The following is an 18508-nucleotide window of genomic DNA, read 5'->3' as shown; positions in this document are numbered from 1 at the left end:
GAGTGAAAAGTCTTGAATGAAACTGTCGGACCATTCAAGAAGAAGAACCATTTACTTTCTGAGAAAGTCACTGAATGGTTGTGCTTTAGAGAATGAGAGAAGCCTGACTCAGTTTATCTTGACGTATTGTCAACATTTACACAGCTCAATAACTCATTGGCAGCAAAATCAATTAAACCTGTGCTGCGTCATGACAATGTATGAGGAACTCAAACTGTGGCAGTAATTTGCAAATATCTGCATTGATCTCAATGAACATTGTTACACTTTTCGTTACCTGGGAAATGTCCTGCTACGAAGCTCCTTGATGAAAACCTGACTGCCGTTCTGCACAGCTTTGATGTCTGTGCTCTGTCCCGTGTCATATTTGCTCCAGTTCTTTTTCTTTTTCACTGAAAAACAGGAGACAAACATCCGAAATTACGACACGCATCAGCATCAGGAATGCACCACACCCGATTCAAATTCAGTTTTCATTCAAGGGGTCGTGTTGTACAAACTCAGTTTTCATCTACAGTAGTGTTCAGAATAATAGTAGTGCTATGTGACTAAAAAGATTAATCCAGGTTTTGAGTATATTTCTTATTGTTACATGAGAAACAAGGTACCAGTAGATTCAGTAGATTCTGACAAATCCAACAAGACCAAGCATTCATGATATGCACACTCTTAAGGCTATGAAATTGGGATATTAGTAAAAAAAAGTAGAAAAAGGGGGTGTTCACAATAATAGTAGCATCTACTGTTGATGCTACAAACTCAAAACTATTATGTTCAAACTGCTTTTTTAGCAATCCTGTGAATCACTAAACTAGTGTTTAGTTGTATAACCACAGTTTTTCATGATTTCTTCACATCTGCGAGGCATTAATTTTGTTGGTTTGGAACCAAGATTTTACTTATTTACTAGTGTGCTTGTCTTGTTGAAACAACCATTTCAAGGGCATGTCCTCTTCAGCATAAGGCAACATGACCTCTTCAAGTATTTTGACATATCCAAACTGATCGATGATACCTGGTATGCGATATGTAGGCCCAACACCATAGTAGGAGAAACATGCCCATATCATGATGCTTGCACCACCATGCTTCACTGTCTTCACTGTGAACTGTGGCTTGAATTCAGAGTTTGGGGGTCGTCTCACAAACTGTCTGCGGCCCTTGGACCCAAAAAGAACAATTTTACTCTCATTAGTCCACAAAATACTCCAAAAATACAGGTAACTCCAGACTGTCTTTGATCATCCTGGAGCTGATCAATGGGTGAGCCTTTGCCATTCTGGTTATTCTTCTATCCATTTTGTTGTTGTTTTCCATTTTCTTCCACGCCTCTCTGTTTTTTTTTTTTTGTCCATTTTAAAGCATTGGAGATCACTGTAGATGAACAGCCTATAATTTTTGTTGCACCTGTGTATAGGTTTTCCCCTCTCCAAGCAACTTTTTAATCAAACTATGCTGTTCTTCTGAACAATGTCTTGAACATCCAATTTTCCTCAGGCTTTCAAAGAGAAAAGCATGTTCAACAGGTCCTGGCTTCATCCTTACATAGGGGACACCTGATTCACACCTGTTTGTTCCACAAAATTGACAAACTCACTGACTGAATGCCACACTACTATTATTGTCAACACCCCCTTTTCTACTTTTTTTTTTACTAGTAGCCCAATTTCATAGCCTTAAGAGCATATCATGAATGCTTGATCTTGTTGGATTTGTGAGAATCTACTGAATCTCCTGGTACCTTGTTTCCCATGTAAGAATAAGAAATATACTCAAAACCTGGATTAATCTTTTTAGTCACATAGCACTACTATTATTCTGAACACTACTGTACCTATTAAACACGATTTGGGTTTCATGTAAAACAACATCAGCATTCGGGACAAGTTTTCTAATTTTGCATCTGTACACCACCACAATCAAGTTGAATTTAAATAATCTAGATATTTTTTTGCAGTGTTGACTTTCAGCTTTAATTCAAATTGCTTATGAAAAATATCACGTTATGCATTTAGGAATTACAGCAGTTTGCAAACTTCCCTCGTGCCTCCAATTTCACAGGCCAAAAGTAAGTGGAAAAGCTAAATACAAGGATTATTGTTAATACAGTATGAAGTCAACACTTCAGTCACTAAATATGTCTTAGACTTTATTTACATCAATCATGAAGAAATACAAGCAGCAGTGGAGTAGGCAGTTCTCACAAACTAAGTGATCGTTCATGAAGGTGACTAGTGAGGGAAGCCACCAAGACACCCATATAACCCTGCAAGAGTTACATGCTTCCGTGGCTATGACTGAAGAAGCTGTGTACACTACAACCTTTGTCTCTTGCACATTGGGGAAGTGTACCTGCACACAGATGAAGACAAATTACCCCCCCCCCCCCCCCTTAAATTAAATTTTCCAAACAGCTTTTTTTTTTTTTTTTTTTTAACAGAGGAAGGAAACAGACCACTGATGTGCTTTAACTCTGTAATGCCAAAGCTTGGAACATCAAGTTAAAACTGGGGTTATCTTAAAATGTACACAGTATAAAAACTTCAGTAAGAGTTTTTAGCTGTCACCTGAGAAAGCATCAAAAGAAATCAGTTTACACTCGAGAAAAAGAATTGTTGATGCTCACAAAGCAGGAAAAGGACAACTTATTACAGAGTTTCCAAGTGTCATGAATTGGAGTGAGAAATATCATCAAGAAATTCAAAGAGCCACGCAGTACAGAAGACGCCTGGCAGAGGTAGGAAGTGTGAGATTTCAAAGACTCTGGAAAGAAAACTAGTGTCTAAAAACCCCAGAACAACTGCCAAGACATGACTGAAGGACTTAGACAAGTTGGGAATTGTAGTCTCAAGAAGACAATCACTACAGCCCTGGGCAGGAACGGACTGTGAGGCTGCGGACCAAGACAACTCCTCTTCTGCATAAGAGACAACTTCAAGCTGGACTTAGGTACATATGCTAAGGACAACCTAGAGAAATATTATGCAGACTGGAAGCATGTCCTTTGGTCAGATGAGACAAAACTAGAGGTCTTTGGACTCAAAGACTCTGCTTATGTTTGGAGAAAGAAGGGAGAGGCAGATAACTCAAAGAACACCGTCTCCACAGTGAAACACGGCAGTGGAAGTATTAATCCGGTATCACAGACTGAACGGTCTGCCCCTAAAAATCAGTCCGCCTTTTGCATCTGCGCATGAAAATTCAGTAAGGTATATCTTATATATATTCCAATTCTAAGGTGGAACTATGCCAGTATACAAGGTATATCTAAATATCTAAAAAGGAAGAGTAAAATAGGAGAGTAGAAAGTAGAGCCACTGAGGTGCCTGTTCTTGAGAACCAGGGATGGTAGGTTAAAAAGCTTTTTTATCCCATGCATGCATCATTTCTGACCACAGCAGCACATCTGAGATGGACTCTCTTCACCCAAACCAATCAAATGGATTAATGGGATCAGATGATAAAGGTAAAACCGCTTAAATCATTCTAAAGTCAGTTTTAAGCAGAAACTCTATGAAATTCCGTAACACTTTGAAATGACCTACGCGCACTGAGCGTATCAGCTAGCAGCTCATTTAGCCGCGGCGCTCTGATCGCTTCTGTCGCCTTTTATGATGAAATAATGGTGAATTTATCTGGAAATGATTGTTGTACAAAAGCTTCAGATAACTATCACTGAGATAGATGATGACTGGAGTGCAGTTTGAAGCAGAAACGAGGTGATAATCCCTGAACTGCGTCATCACGTCATCATGGGGACCAATTTTTAGAGCGTCCATTCGGTCTGGGACACCGGGGTGGATGATTCAGTGTGTCTGGAATTGGGAATTTCCTCTAAGTGGAAGGAATTGTGAAGAAAGGATATGTGAAGATTCTGAAAGAAAACCTCAAGCAGCAAAACTGGGTCTGGGTCATCACTTTGTCTTCCAACTGACAACAACCCAAAACATGCGTCACTCCTGGTGAAGAACTACATCCAGAAGACCAAAGTGAATGTTACTGACTGGCCTGCACAAAGTCCTGACTTGAACCCCTTTGAAAATCTGTGGGGTGAACTGAAGACCAAAGTCCATGCCAGAAGACCATCAAATCTGGAGGAGCTTGAGAGACTCACCAAAGGAGAATGGGCTGGGATTCCCCGGGAGACATGTCTGAGACTTACTGAAAACTGCAACAAATGACTACAAGCTGTTATCCAGCAAAAAAGATACATAATTGACTATTATAGCATCAGAGGAGCTAATAATTTTGACCCTCGTAGTTTTTGTTTTTTGTGAAATTATTTTGTTTCTCTGTGCAACGTAAATTAATGAAGGAAACAGCATGTACGAGAACTGTAGGTGTGCTGTTGCTTAGTTGCAGTTCTCCTGTTCTACCACTAGATGTGCGTATGCACAGGCAGAGCTGTTGTTATATTGATGCTGTGAGTCACATTAGTGGTTATAGCAGAATTCCTATTGTATGCCCATCCTGTCTATGGCTGATGCTGAGACCCTGATCCATGCATTTATCTCTTCTAGATTGGACTACTGCAATGTTTTATTTTCTGGTTTACCGCAGTCCAGCATTAGGGGTCTCCAACTGGTTCAAAATGCTGCAGGCAGACTTTTGACACAAAGCAGAAAGTTCGACCACATTACACCCATTTTGGCATCTCTTCACTGGCTTCCTTTAAGGTTCTGCTACTAGTCTATAAAACTGTTCATGGACTGGCACCTCCCTACCTAGCTGACCTAATTAAACCTTATGTACCGGCCCAGGCTTTGCGTTTTCAGGGTGCAGGACTACTTTGTGTCCCTAGGGTGAATAAAAAGTCTGCAGGTCACAGAGCTTTCTCTTATCGTGCCCCTGTTCTGTATAATGATCTCCCTGCATCAATAAAACAGTCAGATTCTGTAGAGACTTTCAAGTCCAGACTTAAGATGCACTTATTTTACCTTTCATATGGCTAGCATACTGGCATAGTATAGTTCTACGCTTTTTACTCATTTAATTAATGTTAGCAGGAAACGGAGCGGGCCGCAGCCTCAACTTTATCTAAATTCTGGGTCTTTTAGTGAAATTTAGGGCTAGTGGCTGGCGATCACCTTAGTATTTCTTCTGTTTTTCTTGTTGTTTAATGCTGGCAAATTATACAGTATTTCTTGTCTTTCTGATGCTTGATTCTGTTTTTTCTCTCTGTTTAAGGTGCAGCTCGTCCCGAGATGTGAGTTGTATTTGTGCTGGCGACCCTCCTGTCCTGTGCACCAACAGCGTTTCCTGTATATTCATTTTGTGAATTGTTGTGTAATTTGTCTGTAGCATGGCCCAAGCAGAGGGTCACCCCTTTGAGTCTGGTCTGCTTGAGGTTTCTTCCTCAGAGGGAGTTTTTCCTTACCACTGTTGCTCTGGGGGTTAGTAAGGTTAGACCTTACTTGTGGGAAGCGCCCTGAGGCAACTCTGTTGTGATTTGGTGCTATATAAATGAAAATAAATTGAAATTTAAATTATGCAGTGGCAGACTGCAGCTGACAACGTGAGTCGTGGTCATTTTTCAAAGCAAACAACACAGACAGTAATTTACTTAATTGAAAGATACAACATTTTAGCATTTTGCACAGCATTATATTTATATATTGCAATGCTAAAATATCCTCAGCCATATGAGGATAAAAATAGGAAACAGAATGTGACCATTTGGCCTCTTAAAACAGGTCGAGGTTTGCCATCTTTGTGTCTGGAACTGGACTGGAATTATGCTGAGCACAGACAGATGGACAGACGGATGGACACAAGGCCTTCGCAATACCCGATGGCTATATTATGGCCTTGGGTAAAAACAGGATGGCAGCTTAAAAAGTTAATGTTTTGTGATGTTAGAAATTAATTCCTTGTAATACTTGTAATATGAATGTGCTGAAATGTTTTGAATTTGTTCTGGTGTGTTGATGAATATTAGATGAAGATGGCCTGGTTTCATCTTATTCTGCTTCAATTTTAATCCAAAATAAATAGATAAATCAAGTCACAGTAGTATTAATACTTACACTACAAACACTACTACAAATGTAAATAATAATAAATGTGTGATATGTACTTACACGTTGATTTACCATGGGTCTTCTCACAGTTTGGACAGTGATAAATATCGATATCTGGAGCATCATCTTCATCCACCCCAACACAGCTGAAAGGAAATAACAAAGACCTTGAGTCAAGAGAATATAAGAATGTGTGACTATTAGCAACGCTAACATGCACCTGAAAGAGTACAACTGCCAACACACTCAAAGTTGAGCTACACTTTTAACACCAATCTGTTATAGGAGGACCCTTAAAAATCTGTAGTAGTGATTCAGAAGTGAATTATCACAGATTTCGATAATGCAAAAGCATATCTGATCATTTTTTGCAATAACGTAAAATTAACACACAACACCTTCATTACAAAAATATCAGGACATGTCAGTCACACGGGCAATAACTACAATTTGACCTGCACTGAGATCAATCTGGATTAGAATTACTAGTGCAGTGCCGAAGGAAGTTTTTTTTACTTTATGGGGCGGCAAATGTTACTTGCACTGCAAAATACTTGTACATATGGTTGCTGTCATTTGATGATTAACTTCACACTGTTCAAGGCTGTTATCATTAACTGTGACCAGCTGGTCATAGTTAACTATATAAAACCTAGGCTCATGTGTCATACGTCACACTGACAAAGTAAGGAACCTTGGGGTAATTTTTGATCCTACGTTGTCCTTTGACCTCCACATTAGATATTACGAGGACTGCTTTCTTTCACCTGCGAAATATAGCAAAGATTTGTCCCAACCTGTCTATGGCTGATGCTGAGACCCTGATTCATGCCTTTGTTTCTTCTGGATTGGACTACTGTAATGTTCTATTTTCTGGTTACTACAGTCCAGCATTAGGGCTCTCCAATTGGTTCAAAATGCTGCTGCCAGACTTTTGACAGGAAGCAGAAAGTTTGACCACATTACACCCATTTTGGCATCCCTTCACTGGCTTCCTGTCCCTCTGAGATCAGATTTAAGACTAACCTATAAAATTGTTCACGGACTGGCACCTCCCTACTTAGTTGACCTACTTAAACCCTACGTACCGGCCCGGGCTCTGCGTTCTCAGGGTTCACGACTACTTTGTGTCCTCAGGTGAATAAAAAGTCTGCCGGTCACAGAGCTTTCTCTTATTGTGCCCCTGTTCTGTGGAATGATCTTCCTGCATCAATAGCAGTCAGATTCAAGTCCAGACTTAAGATGCACTTATTTTCCCTTTTGTATGGCTAGCATACTGGCATAGTATGTTACTATGCTTTCTTGCCTTTTAAATTCATTTTATTAGTAAACAGAGAGGGCCGCGGCCTCAACTCTATCTAAATTCTGGGTCTTTTAGTGAAGCTTAGGGCTAGTGGCCAGCGATCATCTTAGTATTTCTTCTGTTTTTCTTGTAGCTAAATTTGTTGTCTTTCTGCCGCCTGATTCTATTTTTTCTCTCTGTTAAAGGTGCGGCTCCATCCAGAGATGGGTGTGGTGTTTTTTCTGCAGGCCTTCCGTCTTGCCAAAATCTCCTGTATAATTTCCTGTATTGTCAAGTGTGTCTGTAGCATGGCCCAAACAGAGTTTCACCCCTTTGACTCTGGTCTTCTTGAGGCTTCTTCCTCAAATCACCAGAGGGAGTCTTTCCTGACCACTGTCGCCTGTGTGCTTGCTCTGGGGGTTGGTAAGGTTAGACCTTACTTGTGTGAATCGATCTGAGCCAACTTTGTTGTGATTTTGTGCTATATAATTGAAAATCAACTGAAAACGTTTAAATTGAAATTAACTATCTAACTCGGTAGGAGTTGGCGACAGAGTAATGTAATGTTCCTGTGTTTTGTAAAAATAACCACAAACTAAGTCCATGCTTTCTTAAATTCAAATTAAAACACAATATTAGCGATTGAATTAAGTGTTGAAGCTTGAAGAATCGTGCAAGGATGCAGACATTATTAGTGTGTGTGTGTGTGTGTGTGTGTGTGTGTTGGGGGTGGTCCCAAAAAAACTTCCTTCAAAATAAAGGTTGGAAAATAAAGGTTTTGAAAATAAAATCCCCAAATTTTCATAATAAAGGATGCACATCATCGTGCTATAAACAAGCCATATCTAGAAGCTGAGGCTGATCTGAGAAACAGTCGGACAGATATGCGAGCCACATATCCACACACAGGGATGCTTCTTGCTTTATAGACAGATTGACTGACTGAAAATACATTAGCAGAGCATTTTGATTATGAACAACCCAAAACAAATACTTTAGAAAATTCAGGCTCCACAGTCAGAACTCATGGATATCCTTTAATACAAATCACCACTTCTTACAGCCAGATTTTTTTTTCTTTTTTTTTTTTTTGAAGACACACTGTGGGACAGACAGAATCACTCTCAGTCATTGAGCATCTGTTCGAGTTCATTTTAATCAATCTGTAATAAACAGGAACAGTGTGGTCATGTGTGACAATTTAGTGTAGAATCGGAGGTTCACTTTAAAAAAAAAGTCTGATAGCAAACAAAGAAGTCAGGAAAGAGCTCAATAACAATGCTAGAGGACAGACAGTACTTCTGTGTTTGCAGACACTAGGCATGGAGCGTCTATGTCTGTTGCTTCGACAGTTACAGCTTAGAGTGGCGCAAAGAAGGTCTTTGTTTGAAAGATGTTCAGCTGCAGTTTTCCAGAAGGCACAGCGGACACCTGAGCCTCGATTTCATGTTTTTGTTTCAAAAGTTTGTGCCACTCAACCATGAAGCTGTTACTGTTGAGGCAACAGGTAAAAGTTGCTTAATGTCTGTTTCTCCAATCACTTGGGGAGGTGATGGTCTAGTGGTTAAGCACTGGGCTTGAGACCAGAGGATCCTTGGTTCAAACATCCACCAGACTGGAAAATCAGTAAGAGCTCTTGGGCAAGGTTCTGAATCCCCCAACTGCTCCCTATGTGCAACTGAACGCCTTGCGTGGCGGCACCTTCACACTTATGTGTGTGCGCGTGTGTGTGTGCGTGCAGGGGTGAATGTGAGGCATCACTGTAAAGTGGTTTGAGGTTCTGATTCAGATGGAAAGTGCCATGTACAGTAAATGCAGTCCATTTACCTTTCATCTCACTTCTCCAGAGGCTTGTAATTCCTTCAGAGTTGTCATTGGACTCATGGAAGATTCCCTCACTCATCCACTTTTGAAGTGAGTCTAATCTAAACAAAATTACCATGCAGCACTGTGCCTTACAATAGACTATCATCCTGTTCAAGGCATACCCCACCTCTTGCAAAGGGACAACATATACTTCAGCTCCTCCGCAATGCTTAATTGGAATAAGCAGTATAGAAAATGAATGAATAAATTCAGTACTATACTGATGCTAGTGATTACAGATGTATTTAAATCAGATATTCCTTTGTTAATCCCACACTGCCACACTGACAAATGTGCAGTGTTCCAGTAGCAGTTATAATAGAATTGTAAATGTGCAAATAGAATGCAAAAGCAAATACCAAGAATGAAAGAAGAGCGAAAAATAGATCAATACTAATGTACCATTTTTTTTAACAAAGCAACACAATGGCTTAGTGACTATCTCCACCTGGTCCTTTCTTTGTGGAGTTTGCATGTTCTCCCTTAGTTTGCGTAGGTTCCATGTGAGTACCCACTTCCAAAACCATGCAGGTTAGGTGAATTGGTAACTTTAAATTGGCCATAGGAGTCCGTGCAAGTGTGAATGTATTCATTTGTCTATATGTCGCCCTGCATCCTGTCCAGGGTCTACCACACCTTTTTCCCTATGTCTGCTGGGACAGACTCCAGCCCCCTGACCCTTGATTGGAGTAAGCAGGTATACAAAATGAATGAATAATTATTATTACATATTATGCAAAAAATGTCTTTAAAATATGTCTTCGAAAACACACTTTCGGCCAGGGGGCTTCTGACCCCTCATTCTTCTTGCAACGGGCTTGTAGACAGCCTGTTAGCAGAAGGAAACCACAGACAACAAGAAAACCATCAGTATTGGGAAATATTTTTTGGCTTGCTGATTGCTACTCATGTAGCTCACTTGCTGCATAAATCCTAACAAACAGCTATATATGAGATTTCAATTCAACTGGCATGATGGCCATATTTGAAATCAGATTGGAACATCTCAGACTAAATTTGGTGTCCTCATGGGTAGGAACAAAACCTGTCGAATATGTTTTTAGATTTGCTGATTGATAACCATGCAGCAAATTTCAGCTCAACTGGTGCATAAATAGCTGACAAAATTGCTATATATGAGATTTTCAAGATGGATGCCATGGCGGCCATATTTGAAATCCGATCAAAATGCCTTGAGCAAACTTTGTGTGTGCTCATTGGCAGGAACATGCACACCAAGTTTCAGCTTCATTGGCACAGTGGTTTCGGAGAAGAGGATGTTTATACAAGCTGACGCCTTTGGTCCAGGTGAGCTAAAAGTACCGTGATCAGGCTCCATACCAATTCCTGTGATTTTCATCCAATTACAGAAATTGGTATCTGGCCTGATTGAGACATATAAAATCTTTATATTTAAATCGGCTAATCTCAAACTTGTGCCAAAAATCAACATGCAGACACACCTTGGATCTGCTGTGGCGACTCTGAGTGAAACCAAGGGAGCAGCCGAAGCGACGTACTATTGACTATTTGCAAACCAAAACAATCCCACGCAGCTGAAAACTCATATGTTAAGCTGCAAACTCAGATAGGGGGTTTTGGGTTTGAATGAGCACAGGGGAGTAGGAATAATGTTTAAAGGCTTCAGCAGCAGAAAATGGGAATAAAGTTACACAAAGAAACAAAAAAAAAATGGCAAGAGCAGTACAGTGCTGTAAATGACCAAATTGTGTCTCAGTGTTTCAAACAAACAGCAGCTGTCATTGTTCCCTACACAAAGCAAATTCCTCCCATTTGGTGTCGCTGCTTCCAACCTCAGTACACTGGGAGTTGCCCCAGAATGGGAACTCCACAGTTTACAACACAGACCCTCCTTACTTTAACTCCAGCCAAACACAAGCAGAGTGGGTGGTGTGTGGAAATGCCAGTTCTTAACTAGAGCAACCTATTCGGAAGAACAGGGGAATTATACAGAAAATCTGAATTTCTGACTGAGAAAAAAGAAGATCATGTGGCGCTTAGAGAACATTTTTTCTAAGTAACTGGATGTGGGTGATCAAACAGCATACACACACACACGTAAGGAGGACCTGCTTAACATACATGTCACTATAGATGCTGAAATGACTGTGGAAGAAATGAGTCTTATCTTTAAACACACATGCAGCAGTGTGTCCCGTATTTAATAAAATTCTGATTACAATTGACAGCATTTATTACTATTGCCTTTAGTGTACATGTATATGATAAAATCGTTATCAAGTTGTTCACTAATGAATATGGCTTTTTACACCCTTCAGAAAACCATACAACATTTATCATTTATAGGTATATGATAAAATTGTTATAACTGATAATGTCTCACCTTTCCTTTGTCATATGACCTTTGGTGACCCTGAAAGATCAAACAAGGTCATAACTGTTTAACTGAAACAGTTTAGAGCCAATATTCATTAGACATGGTAGGATGATTGTGTGTAAAACTGGTCCAGTTTTTGACAGAATGTAAGTACCTCTGCAGGGAAAGTTATGTTTTTATTCAGTTAGTCAAAAGACTATAAACAGACTTCTATGATATGTGAGGGAGGGCGGGGCTTCGTTCAAAGACGAACGAGTTATATATTAACACGGGTGCAGCTCCAGGTTCTTTTTGTTGTTGAAATTTACCTCCGCCAAGGAGGTTATGTTTTTGGTCGGGTTTGTTTGTTTGTTTGTCTGTCAGCAGGATAACTCAAAAAGTTTTGAATAGATTTTGATGAAATTTTGTGGAGTGGTTGGAAATGACGAGGAACAAGTGATTAAATTTTAGTGGATCCGGATCCCGATGCTAACGTGTTAGCATGTCTATGGTATTTTCAATGTTAAAAGTTAGCATTAAGCAGTTGCAGCTGTCATCACGTTTGGGTGCATTTGTTTTCAAATTGTAATATTTCTTAAATTTATTTTTGTTTATATATTAATAATCTAATGATTATTATATACAATTTTAGAGAAACAGACAAAAAGAAATAGATCACTGTGCCAAGGAGGGAATCTTTTTAGGGTCAGTGACCCTATGGCCTTGTTTAGAGAAGTGTTTCATAAATGTTAAAAAATTCATATATTTGCAGTTTAGTTGAATAATACATTGAATTTTGTCTCTTATTTGTTTTTGTCTATAAGCACATGCAATATCAATATCAGTGCTCAGATGACAGTAGCTTCTGGGAAAGGTGCAAGTTGCAATAAACTGTCATGCCAAGCGCTAAGGATACATGCTATCCAGTCACAGCAGATGAAACTTTTTTTACTACTGAACAAACATCATTGTTAGACTTTTTTAGGTTCAGTGATTCCACGGCGTGTAGATGTTATGGCGTCAGTGACCCCATGGCCTTGGCGGAGGTTTGCACTCTCTGAGTGCTTCTAGTTCAATATGTGTCCTACTGATTTTCGGATCTTTGTTAAAACAGCATCCCGATCTGCACTAGAGATGGGTACTGATAAGATTTTATCGATATTGAAGCCATTATCAATTCCGCTTATCGATCCGATTCCTTATTGATTCCCTTATCGATACCTCTTGTGAATTTTCTGTGTACTAAAAGTAGGCTTTACAGGTTTTCTATGTCAACAACATTTTAAATTGGTCAGTGGATCCTTGATCTCTGGACATAAATAAAAATAAATAAAATCTGTAGTTTTTGTCAAAAGCATTTCCTTTCAGACATTTAATCTGCACAAAAGTGACTTGCGATTGACATATTCAGGGATCAAAGTGGTGAAAAACAAAAAAAGCCGAAACCCCAAATTACCCCAAACACCACCCACACGGAAATGTTTGAATTCTAGAAGCTCTGAAATGCAATCTGGGACTATTCCAGTCAATAAACTGCAGTGAGTGCAGCATCCATTTAGGTGAGAAAAAACCCAACTTTCCAACCATCCATCCATTTTCTTCTGCTTTATCCGGAGTCGGGTCACGGGGGCAGCAGCTCAAGCAAAGCTGCCCAGACCTCCCGATCCACACACACCTCCCCCAGCTCCTCCGGGGGAACCCCAAGGCGTCCCCAAGCCAGCCGAGATGTAGTCCCTCCAGCGTGTCCTGGGTCTTCCCCGGGGCCTCCTCCCAATGGGACGTGCCCGGAACACCTCTCCAGCGAGGCGTCCAGGGGGCATCCGGAAAAGATGCCCGAGCCACCTCAACTGACTCCTTTCGACGTGGAGGAGCAGCGGCTCGACTCCGAGCTCCTCCCGAGTGACCGAGCTCCTCACCCTATCTCTAAGGGAGCGCCCAGCCACCCTGCGGAGGAAACTCATCTCGGCCGCTTGTACTCGCAATCTCATTCTTTCAGTCATAAGCCAATTCAAATTCATTCCAATAATATTCTGCTCTTACTAGGATGCAGCAGTTTTCTAGTTTGGCAGATAGTTCTGGAGGAAATCACTGAAGAAATTAACAAATTGAAAATATGGTTTGACTGAAACAAATTGTCATTAAACTTAAATAAAACAGGGATGAAGTGGAGGTGTAAGAGTCACTAGGTGTTCACAGGAAACAGTTATTTCTTTCTATATCCATTTATTTATTTTCATTTGTAGCAAGATGAAGTCCGGATTGAAAAGACGTTCCCACTAGCTTGGCTAACGGGGAATTCCCCTTTGGCTGACCTGGTAGAGTCCTGGTCTTTACTTCGAGCAGTCTGGGGTTCGATCCCACCGCCGTCCTAGCCACAAAGGTCCTATGGTCACACATTATTAGTTGGATTTATCTTTTCTGTTATGTTTTTTTCATCAGTTCTTTTTGTCTCCTTCTCTAAAACTGTATTGTAGCATTATTAGTTATTATGACTTATTATTACTATTATTGTTGTTGTTATTATTGTTAATATGTGAATAAAATAAATTTAAAAAAATTACAATTTGACTCTTATACGACAACGAACGCTGAGCCATTAATTATTATACAGAAAACAAATGCACACAAACATGCTGAGATGCGAACAGCTTAATGCTAACTTTAACACTGAAACGCCATAGACACGCTAACGTGTAGCATCGGTCCTGTTTTTAAGTTATAAAATACATCTATCAACTGTTTTAGAAGAACATAACAGGTGGTTTAACACAAAAAAGGTAAATGTTACTCAAGACATATGCTCTTTAGGGTTTTGGAGGGGAAAAATGAATATAAAGGGAAATAAAACAATGAATCAACGAAGCAGCAGACTGAAGCACTGCTTCGATCTGCGAATCACTGCTTCGATTGGTTCAAGGTTCAAAGCAAAGCTGCGCTGCAGAAACGGTTGATTACAGATCCTCTGCAGGGTCTGTAATCAATGTAGAGAAATTATAATTTTCCTGACCAATACCCCCAAAAACAACGGCCACTCTGAAGGACCGATAAGGGAATCGTTAAGCAAAAAGGTTATTGATGTCAATGGATTGAGTCATTTCTTAACGATACCCGAAAAGAACCGGGTCCCAATACCCAACCCTAATGTGCACTTAAGCACAGGGATTGTATTGTGCAAAAAAAACCTTTTCATTTACCTTTAATACAAGTCGGCATTTCTTTAAAATATCATCAAAGTCAAAGAGATGAAACATGCCATCTTTGATTATTGTAACATATGTCGCATATGTTCATATCTGGACTCCTGATTGCTTTGTAAGCCAAACCCACCCAGCCACTGCACGCTCTGTGCAAAACCCACATGCTCTACATCAAGACAAAGAGATGCCCGCTCGACAAAGTTAGAGGCCAGCAGCACCTCCTGTCAGTTTAAAGTACAAGACTCAGATCATTTATAAGAGACATGAAGGCAAACTACTGTCTCTATGCAATATCCCAGTCTTCAAATAGTCTTCCCAGTCTTAAGGAGTAAGTGGGTACAGAAAATGGATGTGTGGATGTCGTGTCATATACGAATCGTATTAGGCTGACAAGCTGCTCCACTGACTGGAAGACTTGGGAAGAACAAATGAGGGACTGAGCCAGCTGGCAAGCAATGATCCACACAGGAGTGGAAGACTTCCAAAAAATATGGATAAAAAACAAGGACAGAAAGAGGAACGGGAGAGAAAGCAAGATCCTAACCAGCGGAAGCGTCCCGCAGAAACCACATGCAGCGTCCGTTAGAAACAGTGTGTGCCACGAATGGCCCAGTTCAGTCATCTCTGTGATCACATTCCATCCGGGAGATGATCTTCTTTGCTTCCGGGGGACTGCCACGACAATGACAACGGATTAGCTTGACAGCCGAAATGTCCTAAAATTAAAAGTCATCTTCAAAAACTGTTCACTCAGTGCTTTTGATTATATTGTCAAAGTCTCCAAGTCTACCAAGTGTGGAAGAAAAAAATCCAAATGACCTAGATTTCAAAGGTAGTCTCTGCAACTGTGGGAAACTGGGGGAAAGTTTGGCTTTCCCTTACCAAAAAATAGTACTGATAAGTATATAAAAAGTAAACTAGAAGTATACTTGAAACATACTTGCATATACTACTTTTGGTAAGGGTTAAGCCAAATATGAGAGGAGTTTGCATTAATGCGAACAAGATGGGATGTCAACTGTTTATAGCTCCTTTGTTTACTTAAGTGCAAGTTTGGTATCAGAGCCCAAATGTCCATTTTATTGGTAATTTATATTCTACATATTTATGATATTTTAATATTGTTGGCCCAGATGGCCCTGGTCCATCTGGCTCCACTGTGTTTTTTCTTCCTTACACTCCAGTCCCCCTGCTGATGAGCCCATGCAGCTCGGCAGGGCCAAATTGCCCCCAAGAATGACAGCGGAGACTGGAGGCCGTGGAGGGTCTCGATTGCAGTGCTAAGGGGCATATCCTTAGCACTTGCCCCATTTGGCCAAAAAGACAACACTCACCCATAGAGCGCGGGCTGCGGGTGAGCTAAATTAAATTCACAGGTGTGTGTTCTAATCGCACTCAAATCCCAGCCACGATTCTTTTTGGATATTCATCCCTCTCGACCCCAGCACTTATCGACACCGGAGCCGATGGGAATTTCATTGATCAGACGTTGCGTCTGATGCACATCTCCCCATCAAACCGCTTCCTTCACCAATGTCGGTGCATGCTTTAGACGGCACAGCCTTAATGGCTATCACTCACCGTACTACACCAGTCACAATAATGGTATCAGGGAATCAATTCAGGTTTTTGTTCTTCCGTCACTTCCCTGGTGGTTTTAGGTCATGCCTGGGTCAGTAAACACAATCCCGGTATCAACTGGCTGACCCAGGCCGTTGGTCAGTGTCTCAAAACCTGCCTCAAGGGGTGCCTCCGTTCCTCAGTACCTCCCAGCGTCTCGGTCAAGGAGGTGGTCAGTCCCACTCCCTCCTCACCGTCCCTATGATATTGCGATTGACTTACTTCCGGGTGCAAGGTTACCATCCAGTAGAATGTACAACCTCTCCCATCCAGAATGTTAGTTAAAGGAGGCCTATATCCGGGACTCCTTAGCTGATGGGTTAATCTTGATTTCGTTGTCCCCACCCTCCCTTGGGGCAGGGTTTTTTGTCCGCTAGAAAGACAGCAGCCTTCACCCCTGCACTGATTTCCAGGGACTAAACTCTATCATGGCTCGCAATCATTACCCTCTACCCTTATTAGATTCTACGTTTAGTCCCCTGCATGGGGCCACCATATTCACCAAATTGGGCCGTCGGAACGCTTATCATCTGGTACACGTTCAGGAGGGGGCCAAGTGGAAGATGGCCTTTAACACGCCGATGAGCTATTTTGAATACGTGCTCATGCCCTTCGGCCTCACCAACACGCCCACCACCTTCCAGGTGTTGGTAAATGACGTGTTGCGTGACTTGCTCAACCGGTTCATGTTTGTTTATCTTGATGACATCCTGATTTTTACGTACATGCTCTCACACCGAGCATGCATGTTTAGTCTTTCAGGTTGTTTGTGAAAGCTGAGAAATGCGGTTTCCACCTCGCCAGTTCATGGTGGTGGTGGATGCCTCCGACTCCGGTATAGGAACCGTTCTCTCCCAAAAAGCTGAGGGTGATAACCGTCTCTACCCATGCACCTTCTTCTCATGGTGTCTGTCTCCCTCTGAGAGGAACTATGACGTGGGCAACCGGGAACTCCTGGCAGTTAGGGAAGCCCTGGCTGAATGGAAGCCCTGGCTGGATGGGGCCGCACTTACATTCATCATCTGGACCGATCACCGCAACCTGGAGTACATCCAGTCCACTAAGCGGCTAAACTCCCATCAAGCCAGGTGGTCCCTGTTTTTTCAATTTCACCTTCTCATACCAACCAGGCAGTAAAAACCGAAAACTGGACACCTTTTCGTGGAACAATCAACAGCTCCGGCTACCATCCTACCCTGGTCCATGATCATAGGGGATGTTGAGAGAGTCATCCAGGAGGTTTTGGACCACCATCCCGACCCAGGAGGCGACCTCCCGGGCTACTTTTGTGTCACCGGAAGCGAGGCCCGGAGTCCTCCAATTCTACCACTCCTCCAAACTGTTCTGTCATCCTGGAGATCACCAGACCCTGGATCTCCTCCACTGCCGCTTCTGGTTGCCCATGGTCCAGACAGACATGAGGTAAGGGCTTTCCAATGTTAAAATCAAATATCCATTAGTGTATTCATTGAGTGCACCTGTTTACAACTCATTGTCACAAAGGAGAGTAATTGATGGACTTTTGACTGAGATATAATGCAAAATGTACACAAATGGTCTTTTCAATATTAAATTCAAAGTCCACAATCCGGATCAGATCCAGATCAAACTTTGTCAGGCGATAGTGAGTACCAGTCTGCACCTCACTTTCAAATATGAGAGTGATCATGGCATATTTGATTAAGATATAATGTAAAATATACATTAAATGGGGTTTTCAATTTTCAATGTTAAATGTAAATGGCCACAAAATCTGTAATCTGGATCAGATCCAGATCAAACTTACTTTATCAGTCAGTAAAGGATACCATCCTACATAACACTCTCAAATATGAAAGACATTTATATTTTCTGACAGTTATGAATTTCAGAAAATTTGTTTGATGTTAAACATAGGGATTTACCCATTTTTCCAAGGTTTTTCCTGACTGTGCCCTTTGACCTTGAAAACTGAATCAGTTATTGCCTATCAGGATATGAATCGACAGTAAAAATATTATAACAATATATGAAAAATTGTGGGTTACAGGCTGTTCACAAACAGACAAACAAACGGAAATAAGGGAGAAATCATAACCTCCTCCAACTTCATTGGCAGAGGTAAAAAGTTGTTTTTCAGACCATGTGTTACTTAACCTTGACGACTGACCTTTGACTCATCTACTCCAAAGTCTAATGATCGAGC

The 18508-nt window shown here is 41.1% G+C and overlaps 1 protein-coding gene across 1 annotated transcript in view; it reads right to left on the bottom strand.

Moving 5' to 3' along the window:
- The window catches only part of phf2 (PHD finger protein 2), a 170324-nt gene that overhangs the window by 63344 nt on the left and 88472 nt on the right, over positions 1 to 18508 (bottom strand). Inside the window, 2 exon segments of the mRNA XM_034167362.1 lie at positions 278 to 392; positions 6081 to 6166. Coding sequence (XP_034023253.1) covers positions 278 to 392; positions 6081 to 6166 — 201 coding nt within the window.

This window comes from Thalassophryne amazonica, chromosome 3 (assembly GCF_902500255.1).
Source record: "Thalassophryne amazonica chromosome 3, fThaAma1.1, whole genome shotgun sequence".
NCBI lineage: Eukaryota > Metazoa > Chordata > Actinopteri > Batrachoidiformes > Batrachoididae > Thalassophryne > Thalassophryne amazonica.
Note: the sequence above shows the minus strand (reverse complement) of the source record. Positions and strands in the feature narration are given on the sequence as shown.